A 19494-nucleotide genomic window follows, 5' to 3' on the forward strand; every position below is an offset into this window, starting at 1 on the left:
GCCACATAGCCCTCTTTGCCAGTAGGAGACACTCCAGGCTAGAGATTTTTAAAAGTATTTAATTAAGTAATAGTGTAAGCCCAGCCACAGCCCTGACCTGTTCCCTACCAAGCACCCAGGGACACGCCGCAGGGAATGACATGAGAGTCTCCCCAGGACCACTGGGCCACCTACTGCAGGTCCCATTGGCAGAGAGACTGGAGTGGCAAGAGGAACAGCAGCGAATTCCCTACCTCTGCAGGGGAGGGCTATTCAGTGGCCTGTCTTGGCCGGTTTCCTGGAGCCGCAGCTGCAGCAATGCACTTCCAGCACTGCCTAGTCTCGTGGCCCAGCCTGTCTTGTGGGGTTGCTTTGGGCTCTGCTCCAAAGCTCCTGTTAATGCCGTATGACCCCAAACACAGCTAGAGATACACCCCGTGCAGCTGGCTTGGAACTGTGTTATTTGCCTGGGTCTGTTTCATTAAACATCAGTTAACCGATTTCTGTTTCCATGTCAAACCCTTTCCAAATGGTTCCCAACAACTTATGCCTGGATGCCTGCCTGTAACTGTGGAGGTTAACCAATGATCCCAAGCTTATCGGTTCCCTGTGTGCACAGTTAAACGTTCACATCTCTAATCCAGGTCCTTGCGCTCAAGCCTCAACTAAGTATTATCAAGACTGGAGGGACAAAATTAGGTTCATGGGCTGGATCTGGCCCGTAAAATTGTCAGATCTGGCCTGCCACCACCTCAGTCTTGCACCCCAAAGTAGTCTTGGGTAGGCTTCCTGTCTCTCAAAGCTGTCAGCTGCAGGGGCCATATCCTGTGCACTGCAAACCCTAAGGAAGGCGCAGGACTTTGTGCACTTCCCTGCCTCCAGCACAATCTCACAGCTCCCACTGGCTGGGAAGCACGCAGGGAGTCCCGTAACGGAAGCATCCACATAACCAGGTGCTTACTGATCTGCCTTCCTGTTTTTCCCTATGATATTTTCATAACCTCTGCTCCTTGTTTCCCACCCTTCCCCTTCCCCTATTTATTTTGGGTGTGTACACCCTAAACTCAAAACTCCCGTCATCTGAAGAAGTGGGCTGTACCCTCGAAAGCTCATGATACCATCTACATGTTTTGTTAGTCTATAAAGTGCCACCAGACCAGTGTTTGTTTTTTAAGTTTATCCTGTACAGACTTACTCGGCTCCCCCCTGAAGCTTCTGTAACCATGAAGGGGTTAGCCCAGGCTCATCAGTTATGCGCGTACACAGTTACACTTTCACCCTAGACCGGGCCCACGCGCTCATGACAGGAGTATTATCTAGATTGGGGGTCCGGTGGGTGGATCTGGGCGTCCACACTGCCCGATCCGGTCCCCCGCCACCACGGTCTCCTGGCCCGAACAGCCTCTGCCCCGCTTCCTGCAGCCCGGCCTCAGGTCACAGCTCAAAACCCTCAGGGGGCTGTTGGGCTGCTCCCCCAGGCGGCTCCAGGGCAGAACCGCCCAGCCAGAGCCAGCACCTGCCCCCCCCAACTCTCCATCCCCCCAACCGCCTGCTCCCCCCCCCGCATCCTGCACCCCCCCCCGCTCCTCCTCCACCCCACAATCCTCCCCAAACGCACCGCTGCGCCCCCCCCCCGCAGACCCTCCCATCCTCGCCCCCCTCTGCACCAGCTCCCCCCCCCCCCCCCGGGCTGGGCTGGCAGGGCGGGTCTGACCCGAAGCCTGAGCCAGGGAAATTCCCCCCCCCCCGCGTCACCAGGATGGGGTCGGTGTCACGTGATCTCTGGACCCCCCCCCCCAGGCAGCCACTGATTTGGGTCCGAGGGCAAAACCTCCCCTCCCCCCAGCTGAGACGTCACCTGCCCCGCCCCCCTTCGCTCCTCCATCTCACCTCGGCTCCTCCGATACCTCCTGCCGCCCCGCCACCGGCGCTGCCCGGAAGCGGAAGCAGCTGCGCGGCGAGTAACTGTATCAACGGCTCCCTCAGAATGAGCGCCTCGCGACGGGAACGCTGGCCCGGGCAGCGGGGCTCAGACTGCGCGTGCGCAGTGGCTCAGGGACTCCGGTTCCGGAGCCAGCGCCGGGGCTTAGTTCTGACCGGATTCGGGCCGCGCCCCGGGCCAGAGCAGCCCCCGTGGGCTCCTCCCTGGGGCAGGGGCAGGGGCAGTGTCTGTGCAGGGGCCGCGCCAAGCTGGCGGGGTCACAGTTGGGGGCGGCCCCTCCAGAATAAGACTGACCCCGGGGGGGGGGGGAGCATTTTCAGCGCGAGTAACAACATGGGGGGAGCGCACCCACGTGCCGGGGGGCGGGGCCCTGCTGTCTGCGCTGCCAGGTCCCCGCAGGGAGTGGGGGGGAGCCTGTCCGTGGCTGCTCCCCCAGCTGGTCCCGCAGCGCAGCTCCCCCCTGCAGGCCCGCGGGTTTGTAGCGAGCGGCTCCCTGCCACGCTGGGCTACTTAAGGAGTGCGGGGCGCTCAGTATGCGCCGTAGCTCGGCTGCAGACGGCCCAGTCCGCTCTGTGCTGAAGTTTTTGGCCGACTGCATTTTAAAAGGGAGAGCGATCGGAAAAGGGGGCTAACGAGAGGACATGAAGTCTCGCCGCATTTCACACCTTTGTGTTGTCTGCTGCTCCGAAATCGCTGAATTGCCCTCCCGTCACTGCAGCCCGTTTCCACTGCAGCTTTGCTCCTTTGCAAATGTTACTTCTCTTACTTCAATGCCTGTCACTGTATTATTTGCGTTTGTTTTGACAGTTAATGCTCAAAAACACTTAAGTCAATGGGAATTTTTTCTGAGAATCTCTTACAGCCCTTTTATTTTTACTGTTATTGCCCAAGACTCTGTAGGGCATAATATGCAGGCGCTCAGACTCATGAAAAATCTTTCCTCTACTTCCCCCCCCCCCAATCTCTGTTTAAACCAAAGCCCTTCAAATGGAAAAACCTTCCACTGCCCTACTCCCAGTCTCTGTGGCTGTGTCCAGACTCAGGGGTTTTTTCGGGAAAAGTAGCCTTTTTCCGAAAAAACTTCACCTGGGTCTAGACTGCAGCCGCGTTCTTTCAAAATTAAATCGAAAGAACGCGGCTTTTCTTTCGACGGCGGTAAACCTCATTTCACGAGGAAGAACGTCTTCTTTCGAAAGTGCTTCTTTCGAAAGAAGGCGTTCTTGAATGTAAATAGGGCTTCTTCGAAAGAGAGCATCCAGACTCACTGGGTGCTTTCTTTCGAAAAAGCAGCTTGCTCTTTCGAAAGTTCCACGTGCAGTTTAGATGCTCTCTTTCGAAAGAGGCTCTTTCGAAAGTATCTTTCGAAAGAGCCTCTTTCGAAAGAGGCTTGCAGTCTAGACATAGCCTGTTTGAAACAAAGCAGATCAGCAGCTATGAGGGAAGACACTGCTAAACCCTCCTGAAACCTGCCCTAGCCTCATGTGCATCACTCCATGGCTACATCTACACTGCAGGCTTTTTGCGCAAGAAGGCTGTGTCTACACTGGGCCACTTATTCCGGAAAAGCAGCAGCTTTTCCGGAATAACTTGCCAGCTGTTTACACTGGCCACTTTCTTTTCCGGAAAAGCAATGACAATCTACTGTAAAATTGTCAGTGTTTTTCCGGAAAAACTATGCTGCTCCCATTCGGGCAAAAGTCCTTTTCCGGAAAAACTGTTCCGGAAAAGGGCCAGTGTAAACAGCACAGTAGTCTTTTCCGCAAAAAAGCCCCGATCGCGAAAATGACGATTGGGGCTTTTTTCCGGAAAAGCGCGTCTACATTGGCCACGGATGCTTTTCCAGAAAAAGCGCTTTTCTGGAAAAGCATCCTGCCAATGTAGACGCGCTTTTTCCGGAAATACTTATAATGGAAAACTGTTCCGTTTTAAGCATTTCCGGAAAAGTGTGCCAGCGTAGACATAGCCGAACTGTTTTGCGGAAGAGTTCTTGCGCAAAAAATCTTCCACAAGAGCACATCCACAATGCCATGTGCTTTTGCACAAGAGCATCCATGGCAGTGTGGACGCTCTCTTCCGCAAGAAAGCTCTGATGGCCATTTTAACCATAGAGGCTTCTTGCACAAGAAATTCATGTTGCCTTTCTACACTGCCTTCTTGTGTAAGAGCTCTTGCGCAAGAGGGCTTATTCCTCGTGAGGAGAGGAATAACTCTTGCGCAAGAAGCCCTGTTTTCGGATGCTTTACTGTAAATTTACTTGTGCAAGAACACGTGTGCAGTGTAGACACTCTGCAAGTTTTTGCACAAGAACAACTGTTCTTGTGCAGAAAGCCTGTAGTGTAGATGTAGCACATTTGTATACAGAATGGAGAACAGAAAGTCCAACACCAGAACCACATTGAAGGCTGGGACACAAACTAGGGAAGCACAGTCTGATGGGAAAACCCTGCTCCAGATGCTACTAATGACCCCTTGCCTACACACACCCAGACCAATAATGAATCAGGCTAATTCTAGGAAAAAGTCCTCTAGGGTATCCAAAATACTGAAGCTGCCTAACTGGATTATGAGGTCCCTGTAGGGCAGGGATGGGAACTGTACGGCACACAGGCTGGGATGCTCTGGACTCCCACCTGGCCCCTGCAACAGGGCAACTCAGCATTGGCACTCCAGCCATCTGGGGGAGGGGCTCTGAGGTTTGCTACTCCCTCCACGCCACATGGCTGGACCCAGCCTGAGATGGGATAGCTAATTCCCAATTTGCACTGGGGGCAGGTGGTAACTCTGCTGTAGCTGCCCTGCTTATGGACTAATTGACTAGTTGATGGAAAATCCATCCATTAGTTGATTAAATTAAATTTAACATCCCTAGTCTAAACTCATGCCTCTGAATTTGCTACCCACTGGACTAGAGGGTGTGAAATGCAACTCTTGACCAGTAAATTGCCAGAGGATGATAGTGCCCCAGACCTGGGTGGGCAAAAGGGCCTCTGTGGACCAAATCTGGACCACCAAACAGGTTGATCCAGCCCATGGAAGCCCTGCTGCTCCTTCAGCCCCAGGCCAATGAGGGCCTAGGGACAGAGGAATATACTACTCTTAGGACTCGTCTACACTGGCCCCTTTTCCGGAAGGGGCATGTTAATTTCAGCTATCGTAGTAGGGAAATCCGCGGGGGATTTAAATATCCCCCGCGGCATTTAAATAAAAATGTCCGCCGCTTTTTTCCGGCTTTTAGAAAAGCCGGAAAAGAGCGTCTACACTGGCCCCGATCCTCCGGAAAAAGCGCCCTTTTCCGGAGGCTCTTATTCCTACTTTATTCCTACTTTGAAGTAGGAATAAGAGCCTCCGGAAAAGGGCGCTTTTTCCGGAGGATCGGGGCCAGTGTAGACGCTCTTTTCCGGCTTTTCTAAAAGCCGGAAAAAAGCGGCGGACATTTTTATTTAAATGTTGCGGGGGATATTTAAATCCCCCGCGGATTTCCCTACTACGATAGCTGAAATTAACATGCCCCTTCTGGAAAAGGGGCCAGTGTAGACGTAGCCTTAGAGTCAATCCTAGTGGTTAACTCTAAGCGCTGTGTACTGGAGGGCAGGGAGCAAGACACTGTGCTATCCAAAATACAGCTGTCACCTTTCTCTTCTGACAGATGATCAATGAGGTATCAGCTCCGCTGAACCTTTGCCCACAGTCTATGCAGTAATAAGGGTTCTGCCTTGTGTGAACTTCTCATGTGCAATACTGAGTGAGCATTCACTAAAGCATTTCTCACAGCCAGAGCAGTAATACACAGTTTTCCATCTATTTTTTCCCACACATGTGCAGAATGAGTTTTGTTAGAGGAACCAATATGCAGGGAATGTGTAACATCATCTCAATATTCGTGCACAGAACAAAGTTCATATGGTAGAAGTGGGGTTCAAGGGCTTGGATTGTGAGGAGGCTCAGGGCTGGGGCAAAAAGTTGGGGAACAGAGGTGTGGGAGCTGGTTCTGGGGTGGGGTCAGGGGCACAGGGCTGAGGTACAGGTTTGAGGTGTGGAGGGGTGAGGGCTCTATCTGGGGGGGTGATCTCTGGGGTGAGGCAAGGAAGGAGGAATTTGAGATGAAGGCCACTGAACGGCTACTTGGAGAGAGAAGACTCCTATCAGCTCTCTCCCCCTACCTCAGATGCTCCTCCCTGCCATAGCAGCTCTGGGGCTGGGGCCATGAGATAGATAACTGTCCATCTGCCATTGCAGGTCTGGGCCAGTGTTGAGACCAGTGGGTAGAAGCATCTCTCCCCACCACAACACTAAGTGCTTGCATGGCACTAAATAGCCTACTGCATGGTCATATGGCCATATGGCTTAAAGGGAACTTAGGTTATGGGGTTTCTCTCCTGTGTGGATTCTTCTATGTCTATCAAGGTCTGAGCTCTGAAATAATCCTTTCCCAGAGTCAGACAAGTTATAGGGTGGCATTAGCAGGAAAGTTGTGAGCAAGAAATGAGAAATAATCTTTCCACTCAACTGTGTGCTGATTAGTCTTCAACTGCAGTAATGTGTCCAGTTTGGGGTGCCAGATTTCAAGAAAGATGTGGAGGAATTAGAGAGGGTCCATAGAAGAGCAACAAAAATGACTAAAGGTCTAGGAGACCTATGAGGGAGGACTGAAAGAATTCGATTTGTTTAGTTTGGAAAGAGAAGACTGAAATGAGACATGATAGTAATTTTAAAGTACCTAAAAGGATGCTACAAGAAAGAGGGGAAAAGATGTTTCTCCTTGACCTCTGATGATAGAAGCAGCAGCAAGGGGCTTAAATTGCAAGGGAGGATTAGGTTGGACATAAGGAGAAACTTCCTGTCAGGGTAGTTAAACACAGGAATAAATTAGGGACGTTGCAGAATCTTTATTACGGGAGATACCTAAGAGCAACTTAGACATCTGTCAGGGATGACAGATGGTGCTTGGACCTGCCGTGAGGACACGGCACTGCACCTGATGACCTCTCAAGGTCCCTTTCAGTGATAATGCTATATGATTTCATTGTATGATGCTCCTGCGTAAATTGTATGATGATAGTTAACATATGAGCCCCGACTCAAGCTTTTCCCACATTGAGAGCAATTTACCTGTATGTGGATTCTCCTATGTTTAACAAGATTTGAGCGTTGACTGAAGCTTTTCCCGCAGTCTGAGCAGTTGTAAGGTTTCTCTCCTGTGTGGGTTCTCCAATGTTTAACAAGGTCTGACTTCTCCCTGAAACTTTTCCCACAGTAAGAGCAGTTGAAGGGTTTCTCTCCTGTGTGGTTTCTCCTATGTCTAACAAGCTGTGAGCTCTCACTGAAGTTTTTCCCACAGTCAGAGCAGCTAAAGGGTTTCTCTCCTGTGTGGATTTTCCTATGTCTAACAAGGTCTGACCTCTGACTGAAGCTTTTCCCACAATCAGAGCATTGGAAGGGCTTCTCTCCTGCATGAGTTCTCCTATGTCTAACAAGGTGTGAACTCTCACTGAAGTTTTTCCCACAGTCAGAGCAGCTAAAGGGTTTCTCTCCTGTGTGAATTCTTCTGTGTCTAACAAGATCTGACCTCTTACCAAAGCTTTTCCCACAGTCAGCGCACTTGAAGGGCTTCTCTCCTTCATGGATTCTTTGATGCTCAACAGGAGTTGCACAGTCACTGTAAGCGTAGGGTGCCTGTTGATGGGGGATTTTCTGTTGAAAGTTTACTGTGTTTCTTTCCACCCTTCTGCTCCTATGACTGGATTTACCCTGTCCCTTCTCTGGATGGTTTCCCTGCTGCGTTTCTGGGCTATGCAGACTCTGACAGGTTTCTCCCTGCTCAGGACTCTGGGAAGCATTCCCTTCGGATTTTCCCAGTAACATCCCACATGGAGCCACATGCTCTGGTCCTTCCTGCTGAAGGCTCTCCTCATTGTTCTCTCTCACCGGCCCATCACCTGCTGGGACACAGAGAGAAATTAGACTGGAGTCATTTACTGTACTGAGATGAAAGGAAAACTCTGAAAGGGGAACAGAAAAGGGGGAGCACCCAAAGAATGGCTGGAAAGGTTGAATATTCATGAGCTGAGTTCATCCTCCTCCCCCATAACCCTTCCCTAGAGGAGAGAACCCAACCTTCACCCTCACTCTTTAACTGGAATTGAAGACAGGCTGAAGAGCCAGGTAGACTTGATGAAAATACACAAGCGACACCTGCTGTAAGGGGACATAAATTGTTTTCTGAGTTAGTTTAGCTGATTGCTCACCTATGTGGATATCGCTGATGATCTTCCCTTTCTCATAGCTCTGGAGATCTGGGATCTGCAGTTCCTCCCCTCGCTCCACCGAGGAGATCACATGAGCTTTGGAGACTGGAAATCCTGCTCGAGGAGCAATTAACAAAGCGCTGATATTGTTAATTAAGGTGTATGCCATTACTACTTCCAGACCCAGGATGAGTTGCCCGCCCAGAGAGGCTCCTTCCCCACATCTCAGAGACCGGGCTGCGGATGCTACAAGATCCCAGGACAGACTCACCTGCAATAAAGTTGCATCCCCCAGACTAAGATGCAGCCAGTTCCCCAGGGGAACTGAACACCTTGCTGCACACTCTAGGGTATAACTAAAAGTGACAAGGAGTCCTGTAGCACCTTATAGACTAACAGATGTATTGGAGCATAAGCTTTCGTGGGCAAAGATCCACTTCGTCAGATGCATGCATCTGATGAAGTAGGTCTTTGTCCACAAAAGCTGATGCTCCAATACATCCGTTAGTCTATAAGGTGCTACAGGACTACTTGTCGTGTTTGGAGATCCAGACTAACACGGCTACCCCTCTGATAAAGGGTATAACTAAGTCTCCCTCATGGCTGCTTCCTTCCCCGGACAGGCACACACTGCTCAAGTGAGCTCTAGTGAGGGCTGGCAGGTCTGACACTGAGGCCCACAGGCAGGGCTCAGACTGCAGCTGACACATGGCAGGTCACTAGAACTTGGAGAGAAAAGAGCCAGCAGGGCTCTAGGTCCCCAAGGGCTCTGTGCACAAAGCTTCTGGCTTGGGGACTCAGCTCACCCTGCTCATTGGCTCGGAGGCTCTACTTGAACCAGAAGGAGGCAGATGAAGTTGTCTGAGGTAAGGATGTCAATGAGTAGTCGACTATACACCTGCCCAGCACTCCTGCCTCCTAACTAGTTGACCAATCTGCCAGATGTTCTGCCCCACGTGGCTGGCCAAGGAAGCTAGATGCCAGTTTTTAAGCCCAGCAGCAATAACAGGTGAGTGCACGTGGCAATGGCCTGGCTTCCTTGTTGTCTAATCAAGCTATGGGGATTGAAAGATACGTGGCTCCCAGTTCTGACCTTCTGGGCCTCTTCAGTGAGTGCTAGGAGAAATGGGAAGCACTTTGGGTCCTGGACTGAGCCCTTGTTATGTTTGTCTAGTTATGTATGGAATGCATTGAGACTCCTGCTTCTTGTGTGCTTTGGAGAAGAGGAAGAGAAAAGTCACCTGTCTCCTAGCAGAGGACAGCGCCGCCCTTATGGCTCTAGAGCAGACAAGATAAAGGGCAAGAATTTTCTACACCAGCCTTTTCTCTTTGGATTGACCAATCTCTGAGCAGCCCTGTGGGATGTAGGACTGGTGGTCAGCATGGGTGCCTGAGACCAGCTAGAGCTTCCTCTCACTATGGCCAAACTCTCAGAAGGGCTCTGTGTGATGCCCACTAACCAATCTGGAGGCACCGATAGCTGAGCATGCAGCTCTACCGATGTTCAGGGAATTCCTTGACCCAGGCTTTGCCACGATCTGGGCAGAGCCCCTGGGCAGCATGTGGCTCCTCCTCTCACAGAGGTGTGCTGTGAGCTCCCTGCTGCTGGAGAAACAGAACCTTCAGGCCCTGAGGATTTGGTGCTCAGCATTGCTACTCACCATGGATTCTGTGCATGCAGCAAGTCACAGTGCAGTAATGTAAATGCGCTTCCAGTCCTGTGAACTACTCCCTTCCTAGGGGTGTTTTGTCTACAGCCCTGGGGGAGCTCTCTCCCAGCGCTCTTGTCATGTTTACTCTGTCGCATTAAAGTGCTGCCATGGCAATGTTCTAAGCTTGTACGTGTAGACAAAGCCTGAGAGAGAGTAGCCAGCATGAACACAACTTCTGAAAGCAACAGCAGTCACAACACTACCACAGAACTATTTCTTTTCACCTGGTATTGTTGAGTGTTGCCCCAGAAGGTAACTGTAGCAGAAAGAGCCAAGTGTTTGTTCAGTTTGTTGACTTGCTGGCCATTTAGAACCTGATCCTGCACTTGTTAAGGCCTCACTGCAGCTTCATCTGGACTCTCTAAAAGTACTCAATAGCCTCCTCAGAACGTGAAGAAGAGCACAGATTATTAACACATCTCTACAAAGGCATCCTGAATGCTTTATAACAACAAAACAAAACAAAATAAAAAAACAAAAATAAAAAACCCAAGTCAGATCCTGCATTAAATTCTGCTAATGTAGAATCCCCTCAGCCCTCTGCACCTCTCTGCTTTGGATCTATCTTAATCCAAGCATATCCCAGCAGATGTCCAACAGCTGTCAACTGAAAAGCACCTTGGCCAAACACAAGTGCTTCCTCTCTCCCTGCTGATAGGAGGTGACAGACCTGTTGGCCTAGAAGTGCAGAGAATTCCTGTTTACTGTATAATTTTAACACTGGTAAATAGTGGGGGTGCCACATTTTTCCTTCCACATCACATAGTTACAAGGTCTGAAATATGCCAAGAATAACACCAACAATCAGGTGGTAATTAATACTAGCTCCTCACCCCAACCTCGGAGTTTCTTCATCAACAAGAAAAGTGAAGATGAGTTTTGACTACCCTCGCTCTGATGCATTAAATCAGACAATGGAGTTTCCACAGCACCCTTTCTCCCATGTAGCCATATCCCCTCCCCTTTGCCCAGGATGACAGCAACCTGCCCGAAATCTTGGCTTTACTCTGGTAACGGTGGCCACATATCACTGTAGGACAAGGACATATTATTCTAAACCTCCTGTTTAGTGTCAGTAACCAACATTAAATCCTGACAAAGCAACATTGGATAATTGAAAGTATCATGATTGGAGAGAAAAAAAAACACTTCAGAGGTTGCATGAGACATAACATAAGAATGGCCAGACTGGGTCAGACCAAAGATCCATCTAGCCCAGTGTCCTGTCTTCTGACAGTGGCCAATGCCAGATGATCCAGAGGGAGTCAACGGAACAGGGAATCATCAAGTGATCCCTCTCTTGTCACCCATTTCTAGTGTCTGACAAACAGCAGCTAGGAACACCTTTCCTACCCATCCTGGCTAATAAGTATTGGATGGACCTAATCTCCATGGATGTATCTAGTTCTTTTTTGAACCTTGTTCAAGTCCTGGTTTTCACAATATCCAATAGCAAGGAGTTCCACAGGTTGACCATGCTCTGTGTGAAGAAAAACTTCCTTGTGTTTAAAACCTCTAGCCATTAATTTCATTCAGTAACCCCCTACTACTTATGATAACATATAGAATATAACTTTTCCTTATTCACTTTCCCCATATCTGTTCCTAATCATTTTTGTTGCCCTTTTCTGAATCTTTTCCAATGCCAAAATATCTTTTTTGAGATAAGACTACCATGGCTGTATGCAATATTCAAGCTGTGGGCATACCATGTATTTCTTTAGAGGCAATACAATATTCTCTGTCATTTTCTCTATTTCCTTTTTTAATGATTCCTAACATTCTGCTTGCATTTTTTATTGCTTCTTCACATTGAGTGGATGTTTCAGAAAACTATCCACAATGACTCCAAAATCTCTCTCTTCAGAGAGCTAAATTAGTTCCCATTGTTATGTCTGTAATGTTGGGATTATTTTTTCCAGTGTGCATTACACTAGTTACCGCTTTTCATTGTGGGAGCTGACGGTTTACTCCTACTGTTTGTTTCTTGTCTTATAACCAGTTATCAATCCCTCTTAGTCCATGACAACTTACTTTACTTAAGAGCCTTTTCTGAGGGTTCTTGTCAAAGGCTTTCTGGAAATCTAAGTACACTATATCCACTTGATTCCCCTTGTCCACATGCTTGTTGACCCTTCTCAAAGAACTCTAGTAGATTACTAAGGCACGATTTCCCTTTACAGAAACCATGTTGACTTTTCCCCAACAAATGATATTCATTTATGTGTCTGACAATTCTATTTTTAACTATAGTTTCAACCAACTTGTCCAATTCTGGCATTAGACTTACTGGTCTATAACTGTCAGGATCACCTTTAGAGTCCTTTTTAAATATAGGTGACACATTAGCTATCTTCCAGTCTTGAGGTACAGAAAACGATTTCAAGGATAGATTACAAATCAGAGTGAATAGTTCCACAATTTCACATCTGAGTTTTTTCAGAACTCTTGGGTGAATGTGTTAAGAGTAAAATCCTAAATAGTTAAATGTTTGGTTTGTATTGTTTGATATTATAGGGTATCCCTGTTAAAATCAATATGAATTGTCATCCATTTTGTAAAAAAAATGAAAGACAACCCACATGCCTTGGGTCTATCAGATCATGATTTCCCCGCCTTTGGCAGAAAACAGGTAAACAAATTCCAGTTTAAACTGGATTTACCTCAGAAGTACTTCATACAGGGTCTCCCTAGCAGGGGCAGACTCTGCAGGGGCAGAGTCTCCCTAGCAGGGGTCTCCCACCTTAGAGGGCATAAAAGGTCAACAGCCAGGCAGTTCGGGGCTGCTCATCTTAGAGGCAAGGTGTGCGGGGTTTTCCTTACAGATCATTGCGCTCCAGAACAAGACAGCTGCTGCAGCCATACGGAAGACTCCACTTAAGACCATCGCAAGCCACCCTGACAACTACTTACCATCAGAACAGAAGAGGACTATGAGGGCTCTCCTCAGTGCTCCTCTCTCAAAGCTCTCGGTGAGCTGCGAGATTTGAAGTCCTGAGCAACTGTCTGGGAACTATCAAGAAGGTTGCTATAAACCTTTCTTATTATACTTACCATAGCAATTGGACTCAGCCAAAATTTTCCTTTTTCTTGTGGGTTTTGGGTCTTATTATTATTACCCCTTGAATCCCCTATTTTGTAAATTTACCCTTAATTGATTATTGTTTGGTTCACCTAATCTGGGTCCTTTGATAAATTAAAACACGCCACCAGACAATAAACGCTGGCTGTCACAGGACTCGAACAGAGGGTTCAGTATTGTTAGGGGACCCCTGCAGCCTTATCTTTTCTCTCACCTAACAAATGCCAGATGGTTCTTTTTACTATTATGTTTAGCAGTTTGTTACAAAACATACTCTAACAACACTTCAATCCGGGACAATTCCTCAATTTTGTCACCTAAAAAGAATAGCTCAGATTTGGGAATCTCCTTCATGTCCTGACTCATGATTACTGAAGCAAAGAATGTATAGAGTTTCTCCACAATGACCTTATCATCTTTGAGTGCTCCTTTAGCATCTCGATCATCCAGTGGCCCAAAAGCTTCCTGCTTCCCAAAACATTTTGCTATTACTTTGAGTTTTTGGCTAGCTGTTCTTCAAACTCATTCAGGTTTTCCTTGCTATATTTTACACTGAATGTGACTGAGTTTATTCTCTCATCTATTTTCCTCACTAGGATTTAACTTCCACTTTTTAAATGATGCCTTTCTATCTCTTGCTGTTTCATTTACTTGGCTGCTAGCCCATTGTGGAACTTTTTTCATTCTCTTACTCTGTTTTTAATTTGGGGTATACATTTAAGTTGGGCCTCTATTATGGTGTCTTTGACAAGTTTCCATGCACCTTGCAGGGAATTTAGTTATGGCATTGTACCTTTTAATTTCTGTTAATTAACCTCCTTATTTTTGTGTATCAGTAGTTCCCCTTTCTGAAATTAAAAGCCACAGTGTTGGGCTGCTGAGGCGTTTTTCCCACCACCGGGATGTTAAATTTTATTATATTATGATCACTATTTCCAAGCAGACCAGTTGTATTTACCTCTTGGACCAGATCCTGACTAAATCAAGAATTGCCTCTCCTCTTGTGGATTCCAGAACTAGCTACTGCAAGAAGCAGTCACATAAGGTGTTAAGAAATTTTATCTCTACATCGTGTCCTGAGGTGACACGTACCCAGTAAATATGGGAATAGTTGAAGTTCTCCACTACTGTACTATTGGGGCGCTTATATGAAGCTGAAGATTTCCCCTATTTAATGTATTTATCCTTCCTCAGCCCTGTGAAACTTGGACATTCTATACTAGCTATTGAAAAGACATGGGAGTGGGGCACAAGGAGCACGAGGAACTTGACCATGGTCACACAAAAAAATCTGTGGCAGGGCAGGTAATTCAACATAAGTCTCCTAAAATTGAGAGCAGTGCAAGAAAAGCAAGAAGAGCTCTCCTCACATTTATCTACTACAGAGCTACCCACACAGAATGGTGGCAGAGAGTGAATTGCCTCATTTACCCTACCACCCTCCCTCCGCCCCAGCACTCAGCCTCTTTCACTGCCAGGAACCAGCATGTCACAGGAATAAGCCACAAATAAGGAAGGACTCTGGAAACTGCATCTTCTTTCAAGGGGCTCAGCACACTGGCACAAGGGGTATCCTGCTGGCACAAACATGGCCAAGATGGTGGGGAAGCACATTGAGACTTTGGCTGAGGGAAGAGCAGCACCACTGTTATGTCCCTGAACCTGCTTCCCCTCAGAGGGTACGGGAAGGGGACAGTCTCACACACAGGAACCAGGATTATTGGGGCTGATACTCCTGACATTATGGGAGCAGGGAACAATGAGGTACCCTGAACCAAAGCCAACTCAGCTGCTCCAGAGCCTACCCAGCTTCTGATACCCGAGGGGACAGAAATCCTTACCCAGCCAGCTCACAGCCTCATAATTGTCCTGCATCACATCCCAGTAGAGGGCTCTCTGACCCGGGTCCAACAGAGCCCATTCCTCCTCAGAGAAACACACAGCCACCTCCTCGAAGGTCACTGGCTCTGCCACAGCCATTTCCTTTCCCTGGCTCTGCAGGCCGTGGGCTGAACTGGAGAAAGACATGGGTGTTCTGCAGCCTGTGGCGGGGAGAAGGGCAATTGGAGACATTTCAGAAGAAGGTTTAATCCTTTCCACAACCTATTCTCATCAGACTCTGTCCTCGTTAACACATGTGATAGACTCTGCCATTTTGGACAAATGCTTGAGTTCAGATATTACATATGGGGCGGGCAATAATTTGTGATGGGGTGCCCATTCCAAGATTTTGCAAAGTGGTCATGGGCCACACTTTTCTGTGGAGGGGATATGAGGTTTAGGATGGAGGTTGGGTGCCGAAGGGTGCATGGGGTAAAGGCACTGGAATGCAGGATATGGTGTGAGGTCTGAGGGAGAGAGTTGTGACCTGGGTCAGAGGATTGAGGTATAGGGTCGGGAAGGGAATATGGGTGCAGGAGAGGATTCTGGTTGGAGTACGGGTGCAGGTGGAAGTACAGGATCTGAGAGGAAGTTGTGACTTGGGGAGGAGGGTGCAGAGGATTTTGATGGTGACCTGGGGGAGGGTCTTGAGGTGCAGGAGGGGTTGGGGTACCAGAGGCAGGCTTTGGCTGGAAGGCATTTATCTAAGCATCACCCGGCCAGAAGTACTGCAGCACCCCCAAGGCAGGCTGTGCTCCCTGCCTGCTGTAGCCCCAGACCACTTGAAAATGCAGGGTGTTCCCTCCAGGAGGCTCTTAGCTCCAGAACGGGGAAGAGGCATGCACTGCCTCCAACTCCCAGGTCTATCTTTCAGCTTCTACTGGATGGTTGTTTACGGCCAATAAGAGCTGAGGATTGGACTGGGAGAGGGGGAGATCACATGAAACCTCCCCCTCCCTCTAGTGCAGAGAGGCACATGCAGAACTCTTGTGCTTAAACAGCGGCTACTCCATGCCTGAAGGTCCTGGGTGAGGGGGTCCATGGGCTGGATCCAGTGACTTGGCAGGTTGGCATACTACCCTTGGCACCCAGCAAAATCTCTCGGCTCCCATGGGCTGGTTTCTAACCAAGAAGATTTGAGAGATTATGCTAGGGGAGCAGGGGCAGCACGAACTTAGTATCCTGCTCCTTCTACAATAAACCCGGCCGTCCACCTTAGCTCCGGAAAGGAGCCTGTGTCTTTCCTTAGAGACAACCCTGTGGCATGGGCAGGCTGCACTCTCTGCCAGTGTAGTTGGCATCAGAGCTCCAGAAAATGTCACCCCGAGGAGCAGTGAAGCTCTGTGGCACTAGCAGCAATTCATATGGCACTGCAGCCACTATGGGAAGCAAAGATTATCAGTCATAGCAGCACCTGGGTTCTCCGGTGTAAAGGATAAGAACCTAAGACTGGCTGTAGTGGGTCTGACAGTCGCCAATGCAAGATGCCGGAGGGAGTGAACAGAACAGGTAATCATCAAATAATCCCTCTCCTGTCATCCATTTCCAGCTTCTGAGAAACAGAAGCTAGGGATACCATTCATATCCATCCTGGCTAATAGCCATTTATGGGCCTACCCAGCATGAATTTATTTAGTTATTTTTTGAACCCTGTTCAAGTCCTGGTCTTCACAACATCCTCTGGCAAGGCATTCCACAGGTGACAGGATACCAGGGTGCTTATATGGCACTCAGCAGCTCACAATTTTAATATATTTATCCTTCCCCAGTACTGTGAAACAGGGAAACACTGTAATAGCTGTTGCAGAGACAGGGGACTGAGCCATAACAGTCTAAGTGACTTGCCCAGGGTCTCCCAGGAATTGTGTGTCAGGACAGGGAATTAACTGCAAGTCTCTATACACCATGTGCAGTGCCTGAAACGCAAGAAGAACTCTGCTCACGTTTAGCTACTACAAAGCTATCCTCACAGAATGACTGCAGAGCATAAATTGACTCAACCAGCCTCCCACCGCCCCAACACCCAGCCCCTCTCATGGATAGAAACCAGCACATCACAGAGATCAGCCACAGGCAGGGAATGACTTCAGGTACCACATTATACGTCCGAGGGCCCAGCACAGTGACACAAGGGGTACCCTGCAAGCACTAACAGCAGCCAGAACTCTAGTAACTGCCATTCCTGCCTGGGTCCTTCCACTGACATCTCTATCCAAGGCACAAGATGGGCAAGATGGTGGGGAAGCTCACTGAGACCTTGGCTTTGGGAAGAGCAGCACCACTATTATGTACCTGAACCTGCTTCCCCTGGGAGGGGGCATGGAGGGAACAGTCTGTCACACAGCAGGCAGGATTATTGGGGCTGATACTCCTGATATTGGAGGGTGGGGGGTAGCGAGTACTGAGGGACCCTGGACCAAACCCAGCCCAGCTGCTTCAGAGCCCACCCAGCCTCTGATACCCACGGGGACAGGAATCCTTACCCAACCAGTATACAGCCTCAACATTTTCCTGCATCACATCCCTGTAGAGGGCTCTCTGACCCAGGTCCAGCAGAGCCCATTCCTCCTCAGAGAAATACACAGCCACCTCCAGAAAGCTCACCGGCTTCGAAACAGCCATTTCCTGTCAGTGGCTCTGCAGGCCCTATGCTCAGCTGGAGCAAGACATGGGTGTTCTGCAGCCTGTCAGTAGGGGGAGAAGAGCAATTGGAGACATTTCAGAAAGGGTTTTAATCCTTTCCACAACCCCATTCTCCCCAGATTCTGTCTTGTAGACATACATGCTTGACCCTGCCTTTTTGGGCAAATACTTGAGTCTAGACATTTTGTAAACAGCACACACAAGTTAGATCCCAAATCTGTATTCACTTCTCTCAATACATGCCTTGAGTTTCAACATTCCTGCATCTGGAATAATGGGATTTGGTTCTGAACACCCAGTGTTTCCAATAAAGCAGCTGCGTATTCACTGGCTCAACATGGATGTAGGTGTCTAAGTTAGGCTCCCGTAGTTAAAGCCCCTAAATCTTCTTGCATTTAATTGCAGCCCAGACCTAGGACTTCTTTGAAGGATTAAACCGACAGATTTAATAAACACTCTGCACAAGGGAGATTTAGTGAAGTCAAGGGAACCATTCAGATGCTTGAAATTAAACACACTTGCTGAATGTTTACAGAATGAGATACACAAGCCATTGTATTTAATCTCTTTACCCAAAGCTTTAATTCCCTAAAGCACATTTTCTAGAAAATCTTCGGCTGTGTCTAGTCTGGCAAGTTTTTCTGCAAAATCATCTGATTTTTGCGGAAAATCTTGCCAGCTGGCTACACTGGCCGCTTGAATTTCCACAAGAACACTGACAATCTCATGTAAGATCGTCAGTGTTCTTGCGGAAATACTGTGCTGCTGCAGTTCGGGCAAAAGCCCTTTTGCGCAAATCATTTGCGCAAGAGGGCCAGTGTAGACAGCACAGTGCTGTTTTCCGCAAAAAAGCCCCGATGGCTAAAATGGTGATCGGGGCTTTTTTGTGGAAAAGCGCGTCTAGATTGGCCACGGACACTTTTCCGCAAAAAGTGCTTTTGCGGAAAAGCGTCCTGCCAATCTAGACACGATTTTCCAAAAATGCTTTTAACGGAAAACTTTTCCGTTAAAAGCATTTCCAGAAAATCATGCCAGTGTAGACGTAGCCTTCAAGTTTTGCTCTGAAGACTTCAAGACATGGAGTATCCACCACTTCTTCGATCATTTGATTCAGCTGCTAATCCTCTTCCCTATCAAACATTTATGCTTCCTTTCTAGCCTGAAATTGTCTGGTTTCAACTTCCAGTTATTTGTTCTTACTGAACCATGTTCCGCTAGACTGAAGAGCCCTTGGGGATGCAGCAGTTTCTGTCCATGAACAGATTGATACAGTGGAAGCCAGTCAGCTTTCAGTTTATTTTTTTAAAACACCATATTTAAGCTGAACAGACTGAACACTGAAAACTGTCAGATTTAAGTTGCTGTAACTTGCATACCCTTTATTTCAAAAGCTATTTTGAGATAACAGGCACATTTAAAAGATGGGGGTTAGCTATTTCGGGATACATAATAGCCCCTTGTCTAGATGTACCCTATTAGAGCTCTCCTGCTATTAATAACAATGTTTAACGCTTTACCAATTATCACCTCTAATATCATTAGCTCACAGACATTAACCTCCCCCCTTATCTCTCCTCTGTTCTGAAATGTCCTTTTTACATATGTTCACTTTTTTGAATTGTATTCCTTTGGTATATATATACGGTCATGCCAATTTTCTTCCACAATTTGATCTGAGGAAATGGGTCTGGCCCACGAAAGCTCATCACCTAATAAACCATCTTGTTAGTCTTTAAAATGCTACGTAGTCCTGTCTTTTGTTTTAACTTCACATGTGAGTCAATAATATAAGAACATAAGAATGGCCATACTGGGTCAGACCAAATGTCCATCCAGCCCAGTATCCCGTCTACCGACAGTAACCAATGTAAGATGCCCCAGAGGGAGTGAACTGAACAGGTAATGATCAAGCAATCCCTCTCCTGCCATCCATCTCCACCCTCTGACAAACACAAAGGCTAGGGACACCATTTCTTACTCATCCTGGCTAATAGCCACTAATGGACTTAC

The 19494-nt window shown here is 48.0% G+C and overlaps 1 protein-coding gene across 6 annotated transcripts in view; it reads right to left on the bottom strand.

The window, feature by feature from the left end:
- LOC106732380 (uncharacterized) overlaps window positions 1-19494 on the bottom strand; it is a 35713-nt gene that overhangs the window by 14419 nt on the left and 1800 nt on the right. For 3 of the 6 annotated variants that reach the window (XR_016347313.1, XR_016347312.1, XM_089770827.1), the window contains exons 2-5: window positions 17325-17525; window positions 14802-15002; window positions 8167-8280; window positions 7031-7860 (exon numbers count right to left, since the gene is read on the bottom strand). Coding sequence is in view for 4 of the 6 variants with exons in the window: in XM_089770827.1 (XP_089626953.1) it covers window positions 7031-7860; window positions 8167-8280; window positions 14802-15002; window positions 17325-17463 (1284 nt within the window). In the remaining 2 variants the exon portion in view is untranslated. Of the gene's footprint in view, window positions 1-5551; window positions 5639-7030; window positions 7861-8166; window positions 8281-14801; window positions 15003-17324; window positions 17526-19494 lie in introns of those variants that run through there. The other 3 variants (XM_089770825.1, XM_089770826.1, XM_089770828.1) reach the window with 2 other exon arrangements.

This window comes from Pelodiscus sinensis, chromosome 19, assembly GCF_052426305.1.
Source record: "Pelodiscus sinensis isolate ZL-2025 chromosome 19, ASM5242630v1, whole genome shotgun sequence".
In the NCBI taxonomy this organism is placed as follows: Eukaryota; Metazoa; Chordata; order Testudines; family Trionychidae; genus Pelodiscus; species Pelodiscus sinensis.